This window comes from Rhamphochromis sp. 'chilingali', assembly GCF_963969265.1.
Source record: "Rhamphochromis sp. 'chilingali' genome assembly, chromosome: 1".
Lineage (NCBI taxonomy): Eukaryota > Metazoa > Chordata > Actinopteri > Cichliformes > Cichlidae > Rhamphochromis > Rhamphochromis sp. 'chilingali'.
Window position 1 is genome coordinate 71,287,820 of NC_137929.1, and position 13,992 is coordinate 71,301,811.

Sequence of the window (13,992 nt, forward strand, 5' to 3'; positions counted from 1 at the left end):
GTTCTTCCTCTATACCCCCCCCCCCCCAAATTTTTTTGCACATGTCGAGGAGCGTGTCAGGCCACATTTCACTGTGTGTTATACTTGTATAACTATGCATGTGACAAATAAAGAACCTTGAACCTTGAACCTTGAAGTAAGTACCATGCTTGTTGCTCATGTGGTTGCAGACAACAATATTTTAATCTTATAAAATTAATTCCTTTTGAGCAAATTAATATTTCAGCATGGAGATAAATCCAGGATCATGACTTTTTTTTAGCAAATAATTCAACCATGCAAACAAGTGTATCACCTGCCAGTCACTGTCTGCTTTACTTGAGAAGAATTTAACTTTGCATCAAAACTGCTCAAATACACGAGTATTTGTTGATGTTAAACATACAGCAAAACCTGGAAAAAGTGAGACTTAGTGAGTTTAAGGAGCTACAGAGACAGCTTCAAATGGAGAACACTTACCATATAAGTCACTAAGAACGATGTGGTGTTTATAGTAAAATTGTAGAACTTCTGTAAGATTTGGTAAACAGATACTTCAACTATAACACCTCATATCTGCGGACACTTACTGCTGACTTAATCTTTTTTTTTTCAGAATTCTTCTTAGATAATCTAGCAATTCATTTGAACCTAATCTGTACTCATATTTACATGTAAGAGTTAAAAAACACATGTGGATCAAATGTGACCAGGCAGGCAGGCAATAAATGTTTGGAGGTTTTGCTGATCTGCACTTTTCTTTTCAGATATTTGACTTGCTCCCACTCAAGAAATCCTCAGGTATCCCGTATGAGGTTGATGATGCTACAGAATGCCTTAATGTGAGACCAAAAAGATATGTTTTGCCGTACCCCAGTCAAGAGCAAAATGACGCCTATGCAGTTTTCCAGGTAACATACATGTATACCTGTGAGTCCGTCAAACATAACGTAAATACAATAGTTTCTGTTGTTGCACCAGTTTTTGCTGATCTTTGTGTGCTGCTGAAATATCTAGAAAGTCGGACTGAAGATGGCGACAAACTTGCTTTTTCGATTGCCTTCATGCCTCAAGTTCAAAGGAAAAGTCTACCGTGATAGCTATCTTGTCTCCTCCGGTGAATCATTCACTTGTTTGTGTTGTGTTTTTGATACAAATTTTCTTTTTATTCACCAAAAAGTAAACTGGTAATTATTTTTCTCTTTTTATTTAGGTATGGTTCCCCTGTCTAGACAATATTCTATTCAACTAAGTAGTCCTGTTGTGGGATCTGCTGGGCAGCTTCCTCCTGAAGCTGCTCCAATAGAGACAGCTCGCTCTTTCTTCCCTGAGACGTGGATCTGGGATCTGGTGGAAGTTGGGTAAGTATCTGTTGTGAAGAGATCTGGTGCATATTCCATTTTAAAAAGTTTATACGATCACATTTAGAAACCCATGTGAACTTTCTGCTGTGTCTTTGCACACATGAAAAAGATGAAAATAGAATAATTGTGAGTTTTTTCTTGAGCATGTTTTGATGCTTCAGGCTGATGTTTTGTCATATTTAAAGTTTTGTGGGATATATTATTTCACTGTCATCAGCAACGTGGAGCTCTTTTACTTTGTCAATGCAACATATACAAGTCATTCACACTGCAGGATGTAACTACACTGTTATACAAGTAATTTACAGACATAAAAACATGTTTGATTATGTTACAGAATATGTTTGTGTGTATCTGCTGCTTCAGAGACGATGGAAAAAGGGGCGTGTCCCTGACTGTCCCAGACACCATCACCACCTGGGAGACGGAGGCTTTCTGTTTGTCCTCTCAGGGTTTTGGTTTGGCTCCTCGTAAAGAAATGAAAGTCTTCCAACCTTTCTTCCTTGAACTCACCATGCCCTACTCCATCATCCGGGGGGAGCACTTTGAACTGAGGGCGACTGTCTTTAACTACCTGACCAGCTGCATCATGGTAATGAATGATTAAAGTGTTTAGATACATGTCTGTTCATAGCCAAGGAAAGCCATACTGAAAACATGACTTTCTAAGCAAAATTTATATCATAGTTATTAAAATACAATAGAAAATATCTTTTCTTTGGCAATATAACCATGCAGGATGCAGGCCGTTCTTGAAGGGCCCCTGCTCACCAACACCTGCAAGCTCACCTGCAAGCACTGACACCAGGATTGCCCAATCACATGTCTTTACACTACCAGCCCTCCTCTAGCTTTCTTTGTGCGCTCATGCACCTTGTAGAACAGAGTTTAGTGTGGAGGCTGTAAGAAAACAGATGGAGGGAAACGATTAGGAAGGGAGTGATTAAAGTATCCAAGTAAAATGAAGGTCTACTTTGATCATGAGTTCATAACATCAAACCTGTGCATTTGTTTAGATGCTTAAAAATGTGTTCACATTTGAACTCAGGTTTAAATGTAGCCATGTCTGTGTTCCTCGTACAGGTTACTGTCACTCCTGGGCCGTCCTCAGATTACACCCTCACGCCTCTCTCTGGTGATCTGTACACATCCTGTTTGTGTGCCAACGAGCGCAAGACCCTCAGGTGGACCATGATCCTAACAGCCTTAGGTGAGAATCAGGCTTTGGTCCTCCACACTGCCAGGAAACCGCTGTGTGGCAGGCTGAGTACACATCCTGTTTGTGTGCCAGCGAGCACAGTTGAAAATCGAGGTAAAGCAAGACTATAAACCCCTGTGTTGGGAGTGGGGCAGAAAGAATTATTAGCTGTGTCTCAATTCCTAGGCTGCATCCTTCAGAGGACCCGGCCTTCGCGGTCTACGTGGGTCGGGTCTTTAGAAGGTCGGGTAGACCGGAAGTGCCAGGTTGTGAAATTGGACGGTCTAGCCTTCAGATTCGCATCACTGCCGTCTCGGTGGAGTTTAATAAACTCAGCTGTCTTCTCCTTGCTATCTAAAATATAACAGGACACTGGAGTAAATTCTCGACCATCTCACGTTTCTGATTAATCAGTTTTCTGTCTGACGCTTATTCAGCTGTGTGAAAACTGTAACTTTAATCTCAGCCAAACCGATTTACTCAGGAACAAATAAAACACTGAAAAAAGCCAAACAATAACAGTTTTAAGTTATCTAAATGACTTATAGCCAAAGACAGCGGTGATCTCTTACCAGGCTCTAGTGAGGCTTGACCTCCCGGTCAGCTATCGAGCAGGTGGGTCCGAAAACATCGAAGCACTTTTGCAAATATGTGATATCTTGATAAACCCAGCAGATATTTGAAGTTTACATAGCTACATTCTCTCCTGAAAATATGTTAAAAGTTTATTTTGTGACCCAAAAAGAGTAATAAGAATAATATAAAAAAAACGTAGTAGCGGCCGCCATTGTTGGAAACTGGAATGCGCTATGAATTCTGGGATAGTTTGGGCCACCCATCCTTCAAATCTTGGGAAATGAAGGATACATTTTTCGCCGCATTTGGAGCAGCCTTTGAATTTGGACAGCCTTCAGCGTGTAGCTGTGATGTAATCGGCCTTCAAATGTGGCCTCAGGAGGATGTGGCCCCTGAATTGGGACACAGCTATTGGGTCTACAAGGCCTAGATTTCCCACTTCTATCCTTCCACTCTGAGAGTAGAAGCTGCCTCCATCCTCATGGTTTACTCAATGCAGCTGTCTTAACTAATTATAAATCATTCTGTAACCTGCCTTTCAATTCTCATCAATTATTTCCATTATGTATGCTTCCCTTGGACAGTATATATAATGATATATAATACAAAAGACTGCTTGCAGTTTCATTGCCATCCAAATTATTTATATCTTAATCAGTTAGTGAAGTCAGACGCAACAAATTATGTATTATTGTAGGGTCTACCTTACAATTCAATTCAATTCAATTTTATTTCTATAGCGCCAAATCACAACAAAAGTCGCCTCAAGGCGCTTCATAGATACAGAGAAAAACCCAACAATCATATGACCCCCTATGAGCAGCACTTTGGCGACAGTGGGAAGGAAAAACTCCCTTTTAACAGGAAGAAACCTCCGGCAGAACCAGGCTCAGGGAGGGGCGGGGCCATCTGCTGCGACCGGTTGGGGTGAGAGAAGGAAGACAGGATAAAGACATGCTGTGGAAGAGAGACAGAGGTTAATAACAGATATGATTCAAAGCAGAGAGGTCTGTTAATACATAGTGAGTGAGAAAGGTGACTGGAAAGGAAAAACTCAATGCATCATGGGAATCCCCGGCAGCCTACAATACAATATAAAGCACCTCGAGAAGAATGTTGTTGTGATTTAGCGCTGTATAAATAAAATTGAATTTAGCTACAGGCATGTGTTAAGGATGACCTGCAGTTTTCTAAATTCAGCCAAATTGACATTATTGTATGTGGCCCTAAAAGTGTCAGAAGCATCGTCTCTGACGAGATACTTTTTATGATTTACATTACCTCAGCCTCCAGCAGGACCCTGAAATTATTTTGGACTATTTATTTTCTAGCTCATGTTTCTCACACCTGATGCAGTAAATTTTTCAGTTAGACGTTATCTTTGATTTAGAACCAACATTAAATCCACAGATCTAGCTTTAGATCTAGTTAAATCACAGTTAACTGCCTCCTTTTGTCCCAACACATTTCCTTCTAGTTTCTACAAAATCTGTAAAATAACCTCGGTAACCTTTATTTTAATGGAGAGACGAAGAAGGTGACCTGTGCTGCTGCTTTTAGGGGCTGTGAATGTGACTGTGTCTGCTGAGGCCGTAGCGTCCCATGTGTCATGCGATAATGAGGTTGTGAGCGTACCAGACAGAGGTCGCATCGACGTGGTCACCAAATCTCTCATAGTGAAGGTCAGTGTCATAAATACGAGACGAGAAAAACATTTTTACTCATAAAATTTAAATTGTTACTCATTTTAAAGATACTTTTCTTCAGGCCGAGGGAACTGAGACGACAAAGACGTACAACTGGCTTCTTTGTCCAAAAGGTCAGTGTGATGTCCATCAGTTACAAAGTTTAAATAAAGAAATGACCTAAATGCTCAAAGTTAGCAGTGGAGTGCACTGTGTACATAAAATGTGCCAAATTTTCATCTTTTACTTTCACAAAATGTAACGATATGTGCTGAAGATCAGGCCACCTGGTGACTTTGGACAGTAACTCTGTTGTAGTCGTGACTTCCTGATTGGACGTTTGTTGTGTCTGTACACAGGAAGCCCGCTGACGGAGGAAGCAGAGATACAGCTGCCTGAGAATGTGATAGAAGGATCTGCCCGCACTTCTGTATCAGTCCTGGGTAAACCTCATCATTTCATCTCAATTTTGATTCAGCCAAATAAAAATATGGCAGGTTAAAGCTTTGTTAAAAAGGCAAATTACGAAAACAACAGAAAATAAAAGAGACGTCATGTTCAAGTAAAAGTAAAAACCGTATTCAGCTTTTAAAAGATGATTTCATTTATAGATAGACCCACGTCTTCCTGGCCTTGTGTGAAACAGAAATGGACCCCAAAAAGGCTGTTTGTGCCATTCTGTGCAGGAAGAACTGCAGTCTAGCTTTAGTCATAAGTGTTGTTTGAAACGCTGAGTTTTGGCCCAGTCACACCAGAGGGTTTTCCAGCGCAATCGTTCTGGTCATGCAGAATCATGTCAGTAGGATTTAAGTCCAGATTTTAACTCGACCACTTTCTGGTGTCCTGGATCATTTTCCATCTTAACCCTCTGGGGTCGACGTATGCGCCGACACGTCAAAATCACATGACCAATTTAAGACGACACAGCTACAAGATAGTGATGGGATTTCTTTCTCTTGTTGGAGAACCGGCTCTTTCGGCTCGGCGCATTAAAAAGAGCCGGGACTTTCAGCTCCCAACCGGCTCTTCAGGTTGTTTTGTTGCTTTAATTAATTTATTATCAACAGCAAAATAAAATCATGCACAAAAGAAATTACTAATGTGAAAAAAAAAAACACGGATTTATTTATATGTTTATATATTGCGTGCTTTGTGGCCCCTAGAGACAATGAACAAAGTCCAAAACACATTTCTAGCGTTAACTGACCTTCAAAACAGAGCTACCTAGATCACTTAAATTACACAATTGAAATCATATATGTATTGTTCGTGTATTTATACACAAGCACTCATATATATTCAAATAATTTAAAAAAAATGTTCTTTTACCTGTTACTACCACACACCAAATCCGGTTGTTGGTACTTGCTGGCTTGTGTAGGTAACAAAAGCTCAACACTGCGCCCAGCATCCTGGAGCCCTTCTGTTGTGTTTTTACGTGTTTCTGAGTTTTTAAGTGTTTTGGACTTTGTACTCTTTTTTGTCTCTAGGGGCTACAATAAATATACTTTTATTTATTCACTCCACATAAAATGTAATAAATAAATAAATACAGAATCACATTTCAACTTTTAACTATTTACATTTTCAGCTTTTTCCTTTTAAACAAATTTAAAGTGAAACAACACAAAACACTGCAAACCTACGCCACACAGCCCCAGAGCATCACACAGTTGGTATGATGTTCTTTCTATGAAATGATGCGTCACTTTTAAGCCAAATGCAACAAAACTCAAAACGTTTTCTCTTCAGTCCATAAAATATTCTCCCAAATATCTTGTGGCGCATGGAGATGTTTTTTGGCAAATGTGAGATAAGCTTTTGTGTTCTTTTTGGTCAGCAGTGGTTTTGTCCATGAATGCTGTTTTTGCCCCGTCTCCTTTGTATTGTTGAATCGTAAACTCTGACCTTTACAGAGGAAGGCAAGGCCTTCAGTTCTGGGTGTTGTTGGGATTCGCTTGACTTTTTCGGTGAGTCGTCGATGTGCTTATGGAGTAATTTCGGCCACATCTTTTCTAGTTTTCTCAGTTGGTGGATAATGGGTTCCAACATGGTGCACTGGCGCTCCAAAGCTGTAGAAATTGTTTTTAATCCTGTCCAAACTGATAGATCTCAAGACTTCTCGCCTATTTTTGAATTTCTTTTGGTCATGGCAACGACGTGTTTCTTCTGGACGTCTTTTAGCCTGCTTCCCTTTGTCAAACAGATTGTACTTGAGTGATTTCTTGATCCAGCAGGTCTGGCCTTAATCAGGCCTGGGTCTGGTTGGTGAAATGAAACTCAGTCTTCCCAGAAATATTTGGTTAATCTCAGTCAATCTACGATTTTCAGTTTGGATGTTTTTTCGCTCAGCAAATGAAATCATCATTTAAAATTGCATATTGAAGTATTCAGGTTATCTCTGCCCAATAATACAAAGTTGTTTTACGTTAGTTTTAGTGAATCAATGTTTTTGATCAGGTGACATCCTCGGCCGGGCTCTGAAGAACCTGGATGGATTGCTGCAGATGCCGTATGGATGTGGGGAGCAGAACATGGCTCTCCTGGCCCCCAACATCTACATCCTCCACTACCTGAAAGGCACACAGCAGCTCACTGCAGCCATCATGGAAAAAGCTACTAACTTCCTCACCAGTGGCAAGTTTTTATTGTTTCCTCTAAGAAGGAAATCATTTGAATCACTTCAACACACACGGTTCAAGAAACAAGCCGACAGGAGGCAGAACATTAGCCACAGCTTTTGGTCAAATGTGTAATTTTCCTCATCTGTCAGCAAGAGTCATTGAATTTCCCAAATCTCGATGTACACATGCAGATCCATAAACAAATGGAGTCCAATCATCACCATAGCAACAATGTCTCGATCATGGTGTCCCTGTTGTTACAGGATACCAAAGACAGCTCAACTACAAAAGTGCTGACGGTGCTTACACCACATTTGGAACAGGACCAGGAAACACTTGGTGAGAACATCACTGATCAAACATGTCACAAACCAGAGAGGTTACACTGGTTTTTAAATATCCCACCAAACAGAAGACGTTTCTTTAAGTTTGACTACCCATTAATAACATAAACATGTCTACCTCTAATACTTTAAATAATTCTCCATTTAATCCTTTGACTAAGCCAACATTAACAATACCTTTTGGTTAATACTGTGTAATTTAGTAGGTAGGAAGGAGCATTAGAGCCACATAAAAATGTTATTGATCATTATTAGAATAAAGTCGAATTTTAAAGCTTAAAGTTATTTTACTTTAAGAAAAAGTCTAAATACTATTTCAATAATAAAGTTTTAATACTGTTTTGTGAAAAAAGTCAAATTCAAATCTAAGAAAACAGTTGAAATGATTGTTGTTTCAAACGACTGCTATACCCTGTATAAAATGCCTTGAGTAGATGTAGTGAAATAAATCAGTGGTCTTGTGATACAGCATAGATCCTCTTTATTTCACGAGCGTGGAACCATCGGTATCCTTGCATCTGTACATTAGCAGCCATTTCCTTTTATACAAATCTAACCACATGCAGCTTTCTGCACCACTTTCTGCTTTTCAGTGTACTTATACTTACTGCCACGCTGTTTTTATTGCTACAAGTGACATCAGTTCCTTCCTTGTTACTAAAACTGAGTCTGAAGTACGATTTCACTAATTCAGAGGGTAAAGCAACCGTGGCAGTTTGTCCTGAAATAACTGTGATATCCACATTTCTGCTTTTGTCTCAAAATACATTTTCAAATTTAACCTTGAAATTTCAAGTTTATTTTCAAAATGATCAGTATTTCTTTCTCTTAATGTGACCTCACAGCCAAACATTTCCATCGTTGTAAGACGTGTAAGTGTTGTTTTCTTTCTGTCAGGCTGACTGCGTTTGTGGTAAGAAGTTTTGCCAAAGCTCAGTCTTTCATCTTTATTGATCCCAGAAAGATCGAAGAGTCTAAGACCTGGCTGCAACATAAACAACAAGAAAATGGCTGTTTTGAAAAGTCTGGGAAACTCTTCCACAACGGAATGAAGGTAACCTGCAGTTCTTCGCTGTTAGACTGTGGAAACAGCCTCCAGTGTGGATTTAACAAATTTTATTAATAATGTCATGCATACATGGAAAACACTGTACTACATACTGTAATAGCTCACACCAGTATATTCTATTATTTTATTCAAGAAATAATTTCCATACATCTTGTTCCATTCACAGCAGCACTGCTTTCTATGTAGCATTCACACATATTTATACTAAATACAAAGTATGCACTAGAGACCAACTTGGGATTAGTATATTGCCCACAAATATTTGGCATGCAGGCTGGAGCAGCGGGGAATCAAACCACCAACCTTCTGATTAGTAGATGACTACACAAACTGTTTATAAGGTTGGGGAAACCTGAGGTGAAGAAACATCCATCTCACTGGAAATACAATGTCCAGATGAACAAAATCAACTTCCTGTTCATCTCTTTAGCTGGATGTTTGAACATGCATGAAGACATTGATGATACTAAAACCACATGCAGCTGAAAATCATTTTCATGACTTCATATCCCTGAATGTTGGTGCACTGATGATAAAGTGTCTATGATGTCTTCTGTTGACAGGGTGGTGTATCTGATGAAGTGACTCTCAGTGCGTACGTTACTGCTGCCTTCTTGGAAATGAATACATCCCAACATGTGAGTAGAGTCAAAGAATATCAAGGTATTCAACAAAAAAAGGAGTAGAGTTTGAGCTGCTGAGCCATGGAGTTAGGTTTAACCAGCAGTCTAGCACCCTGCTGGTATGTGCTGGATTGTCTCAGCATCTTTACACAGCCTGCACCTGGGGTCTTGCCTGGTGTGATAGACCCCAGCCTCTATGGATCTTGTGCTCAGAGCTTGTTCTTGTGCTGCCATGATTAGTGCCTCTGTGCTGTCTTTCAGTCCAGCTTTTTCCAGCCACTGGTAGGATTTCTGGGTATCATCTACTTCCTCTATCTGCCGGTGGTAACATACTGTGCAGGGGCCTGTCCTTCCATGATGGTTCCTCGCCTTCCTCCTCTTTCTTGAGTTTCTGCTGCCTGAGGTATTCACTGAGCATGCGGTCAGTTGGGGCCATCTTCCTCGTACTCGTGAATATTCGTTGTTTCATCTTGGAATGTGGTGCTGACACTCACCAGTCCCTGGCCTCCTTCCTTCCATTTAGCATGCTGGACTTGGGGTGAAACCCTCCATGCATGGTTAGGAACTTTCTTGTCTTGATGTCAGTGGCTTCTATCTCCTCCTTTTGCCAGCTTATTATTCCAGCAGGGTACCTGATGACGGGCAGGGTGTAGGTTTTGATAGGCCGGATCCTGTTCTAACATTCAGCTGACTCCTCAGGATTTGCCTGACCCTCTGCAGGTACTTGGTGGTTGCAGCTTTCCCAGCAGCCTCTTTGGGGTTCCTATTTGCTTGTTGGAGTATTTGTAGCTGTCCTCTATGTCTGCAATGTTGCCTTCTAGTAGTTCGATTCCCTCAGTTCTGACTCTTTGTTACCATCCGACTACACTTCTCCAGTCCGAACGATATTCCAATGCCGTTGCTGTATATCCTGGTGGTGTGGATCAGTGAATCGATGTCTCGTTCACTCTTGGCATACAGCTTGATGTCATCCACGTACAGGAGATGGCTGACAACTGCTTTATTCCGTAGTCAGTATCCGTAGGGACAGAGCATCTCCTTGGTAAATGGTGATTGTGCTATGGGCTTGAAGTTGGCCTCTAGTGTTGTATGCCACATTCCCATTGAGTTCTTGATGAAGGCTCTTAAAGTCCTGTTGATCTTGTACAGGTCTAGGCATTCCAGGATTCAGCTGTGGGGCATTAAGTCCTAGACCCTCTTGTAATCAATCCAGGCAGTCTCGGCTGATTGTTACAAGTAGCTGGTGTTTTGCACCTCTGGTATTCTTGCCAACGAGTGGGGCACAGGAACATGTGTCTGTTCATCTTAGCCACTATGATGCCTGACAGGAGCTTCCATGTGGTACTGAGGCAGGTTATTGGTCAGTAGTTGGATGGGACCGATGGGACCGATCCCTTCAAGACTGTCTGGCCTAGTTGGATGGGACCGTTCCCTTCAGGATTGTCCGCCCTACAGTTAGCCATTCTGGGTGTCTCTCGTCAACTAACAGCTGGTTAATTTATGCTGCCAGATGCTCATGGAGTGCAGTCAGGAAGGAACAGTGGGCTGGGGGGTCAGTTCCTTAATCGTAATTATGTAAATTCTCATGACCATTGATCAACAACCACTGACCAAAACCCACTGATCAAGGACCACTGATCAATGGCCATGAGTACCATTCACAGAGAGTTGGGGAATAGCTGCAATCACAGCATTGTAAGATGGTGACAGATGTACCCTTATGCCCCCTCCTCGTTTTTCACGTAAATGGCCTCCTTGACCCTACACTCAAACCAGCGTTCCTCCCTGTCCAGGATGTTACATCCTCATCATTGAAAGAGTGTCCACTGGTCTGTAGGTGTAAATAGACTGCAGAGTCCTGGCCTGACGAGGTGGCTCTTCTGTGTTGTGCTATCCTCTTAGCCAGAGGTGGTTCGATTTCCCCGATGTATAGATCCTGGCAATCCTCCTGGAACTTAACAGCGTACACTATGTTACTCTGTTTGTGTCGGGGTGGAGCAGTTTTTGGCGCAGCGTGTTTTGGGGTTTAAAAGCCACAGAGACACAGTGTTTAGAAAAAAATGTGCCTCAGCTGTTCTGATACTCCTGACACATACGGGATCACTACAGGTTTTCACTTAGGCAGCAGTTGTCCTTCTCTCCTGGATCGGCTGGAGCTTAGGTTTACGGTACACATCAGCTTTTAAATGTCCTCCATTACTGATGGAAATCTCACAGTCTAAGAAGACTAACCTGACACTTTTCATATCCTCCCTGGTGAATTTGATGTGTCGTTCCACCGAGTTAATGTGATCTGTGAATTGTGGAACGTCCTGAGAATTGATTTTCACCCAGGTGTCATCCACATACCTGAACTCTCACCAGCAAGGACTGGTATCACCACCCAACCTGTACAGTGTTTTTTCAATATGTTCTTTATATTGTAAATTCTACTAGAAGATTGCTCCACTCTTTGCTTGATCTGTACTTTCCTCTAATTGCTGTGTTTTCTATTATCACGCTGATGTTTTGAGTGACTGAATCAAGAACTCTGCCTCCTATTCTTCTCACACTGGGTTTAATGAAAGAAGGTTTCTGTTTGTCCATTAAAGTTCTTTGTTTTGATCTTTTAAAGGATCCTGTGATGATCCAGAGCCTGGCTTGTCTCAAGGAGTCTCTCAGTGACCTGAGCAACACCTACACTACAGCTCTGCTGGCCTATGTGTTCACTCTGGCAGGAGACGTGGAGACCCGAGCTCACCTTCTGCAGCACTTAGACACAGTTGCAGTGAGGGAAGGTGAGTTATCCTTTAGCAGGACATCATTCAGGCTTCATTAGCATCACTGTGACTGTTATTGTGTTTGTAGGAGGTTTCCTCTACTGGTCTCAGACAGCAGCAGAAACATCAGCCTCCCTGTCAGTGGAGATCAGTTCTTATGTGCTGTTGGCCAAACTCAGTGCCTCCCCGACTGCTGAGGATCTGGGATATGCCTCTGGTATTATCAGGTGGCTGACTGGGCAGCAGAACTATTACGGAGGCTTCTCCTCCACTCAGGTACGACACCACCCGAACAGCATGAAGCTCATCTTTGAGTACAGTCTTAGACAAAACCAGGGACAGAAGAAATAATACTGAAGCTTTCAGTTTTCTATCAGATATGTAAAACAGATTTGTTTTAGCCAGGCAGAGAAGTTTTTATTCTTTAGTTAGAATATGACATTTAAGTCTAAAAATTCATTGTTTTTACAGAATAGCAATGTTACCTCAGACTTCTGTACACCAACTACACGTAACAGCCTGTAAATAACAGATCACCTGCGAGTTTATACCTGTAATTTCTATACTTTGATAATTCTCAGTTAAAGATATTTTAACCTGTTTAACGTTTATTTAACCAGGAAGTGAACTTTGGAAAACTTGAGATTAAGGATCTCTTTTGTGAGAGGGTCTCAAAGTGACACAGGCCGTTTTAACTTAATGTCTATTCCACTTAAGCCCATGAAATATGGAGACACATGCTGTGTGTGTTAACCACAATGAATCCATCCTGTAGGACACGGTGGTGGCTCTTCAGGCTCTGGCTCTCTACTCCACTCTGGTGTTCAGTGCTGAAGGTTGGAGCACAGTGACAGTTCAGGCTCCCAGCAGTCAGCTGACGTTTGATGTAAATCAGGGCAACAAACTGCTCTACCAGGAGGAGGCGCTGCAGGACGTGTCAGGAAAATACAGGCTGGAGGTGAAGGGCACTGCATGTGCTTCAGTGCAGGTCAGTGACAGCATCACGTGAGAAGCTCCTGGTTGATGTCAGAGAAAGGGTTTCTTCTTTTTCTTTTTCCTTATACAACTTCAGAGAGCATTAGCATTGTCACATGTAATAAAGCTCATCTTGCACATGTATTGTCATACACAATAAAGACATTAGACCTGGCAGTAATAACTGTAGAGAGTACAATGCTATTTTAAACTAAATTGGAGAACTGAGCAAAAATAAATGAACTTTCTGTCTGTATCAGAATCAGGGAAACTATTAATCCCACAGGGAAACTGAGTTGTCATAGCAGCAAATATACAACAAACATCAAGCACTCGTATAAATGAGTGTAGATATAACAGAGATGCTCATATTAAGATGAATATAGACATATAGGTATGACTATAAAAGTATGTGTGCTAATATGTGTCATGGTGTAGAACAGTGACAGCAGGGTGCATTGAGGTGTGATTAGTTCTGTTCCACACGTGACCCAAGTGTGTTTCCCAGATTTCTGCCACCTACAACATCCCAACACCTGCTGATGTCACCACTCTCAGTGTGAGAGTCCATCTAGAGGTCAACACCAGTGAATCTGCTAGACCCAAATTCACTGTGCAAATACAATCACTGTAAGTATGTGACAGGTGAGAGGAGCGCTCTTTACCCGTGTGGAGGAACTGCTGGTAGATGAAAAGCAAGTGTGCACACAGGTCAGTATAATCACACTGTTCAAACACAGGTACAGTGGAAAGGAGGAAACTACAAACATGGTGATCCTGGACATCAAAATGCTCT

The 13,992-nt window shown here is 41.4% G+C and overlaps 1 protein-coding gene across 1 annotated transcript in view; it reads left to right on the forward strand.

The window, feature by feature from the left end:
• Positions 1-13,992, forward strand: part of LOC308396860 (alpha-2-macroglobulin-like) — a gene marked incomplete at its 3' end in the record, with an annotated part of 40,650 nt that overhangs the window by 26,133 nt on the left and 525 nt on the right. The window contains exons 9-25 of the mRNA XM_080882487.1: positions 747-890; positions 997-1,096; positions 1,193-1,340; positions 1,710-1,935; positions 2,427-2,553; positions 4,678-4,799; positions 4,885-4,936; positions 5,162-5,245; positions 7,263-7,439; positions 7,690-7,765; positions 8,668-8,824; positions 9,403-9,477; positions 12,077-12,239; positions 12,310-12,497; positions 12,997-13,209; positions 13,705-13,826; positions 13,937-13,992. The exon at positions 13,937-13,992 is cut by the window's right edge and continues 35 nt beyond it. Coding sequence (XP_080738613.1) covers positions 747-890; positions 997-1,096; positions 1,193-1,340; positions 1,710-1,935; positions 2,427-2,553; positions 4,678-4,799; positions 4,885-4,936; positions 5,162-5,245; positions 7,263-7,439; positions 7,690-7,765; positions 8,668-8,824; positions 9,403-9,477; positions 12,077-12,239; positions 12,310-12,497; positions 12,997-13,209; positions 13,705-13,826; positions 13,937-13,992 — 2,230 coding nt within the window. The remainder of the gene's footprint in view (positions 1-746; positions 891-996; positions 1,097-1,192; positions 1,341-1,709; positions 1,936-2,426; positions 2,554-4,677; positions 4,800-4,884; positions 4,937-5,161; positions 5,246-7,262; positions 7,440-7,689; positions 7,766-8,667; positions 8,825-9,402; positions 9,478-12,076; positions 12,240-12,309; positions 12,498-12,996; positions 13,210-13,704; positions 13,827-13,936) is intronic.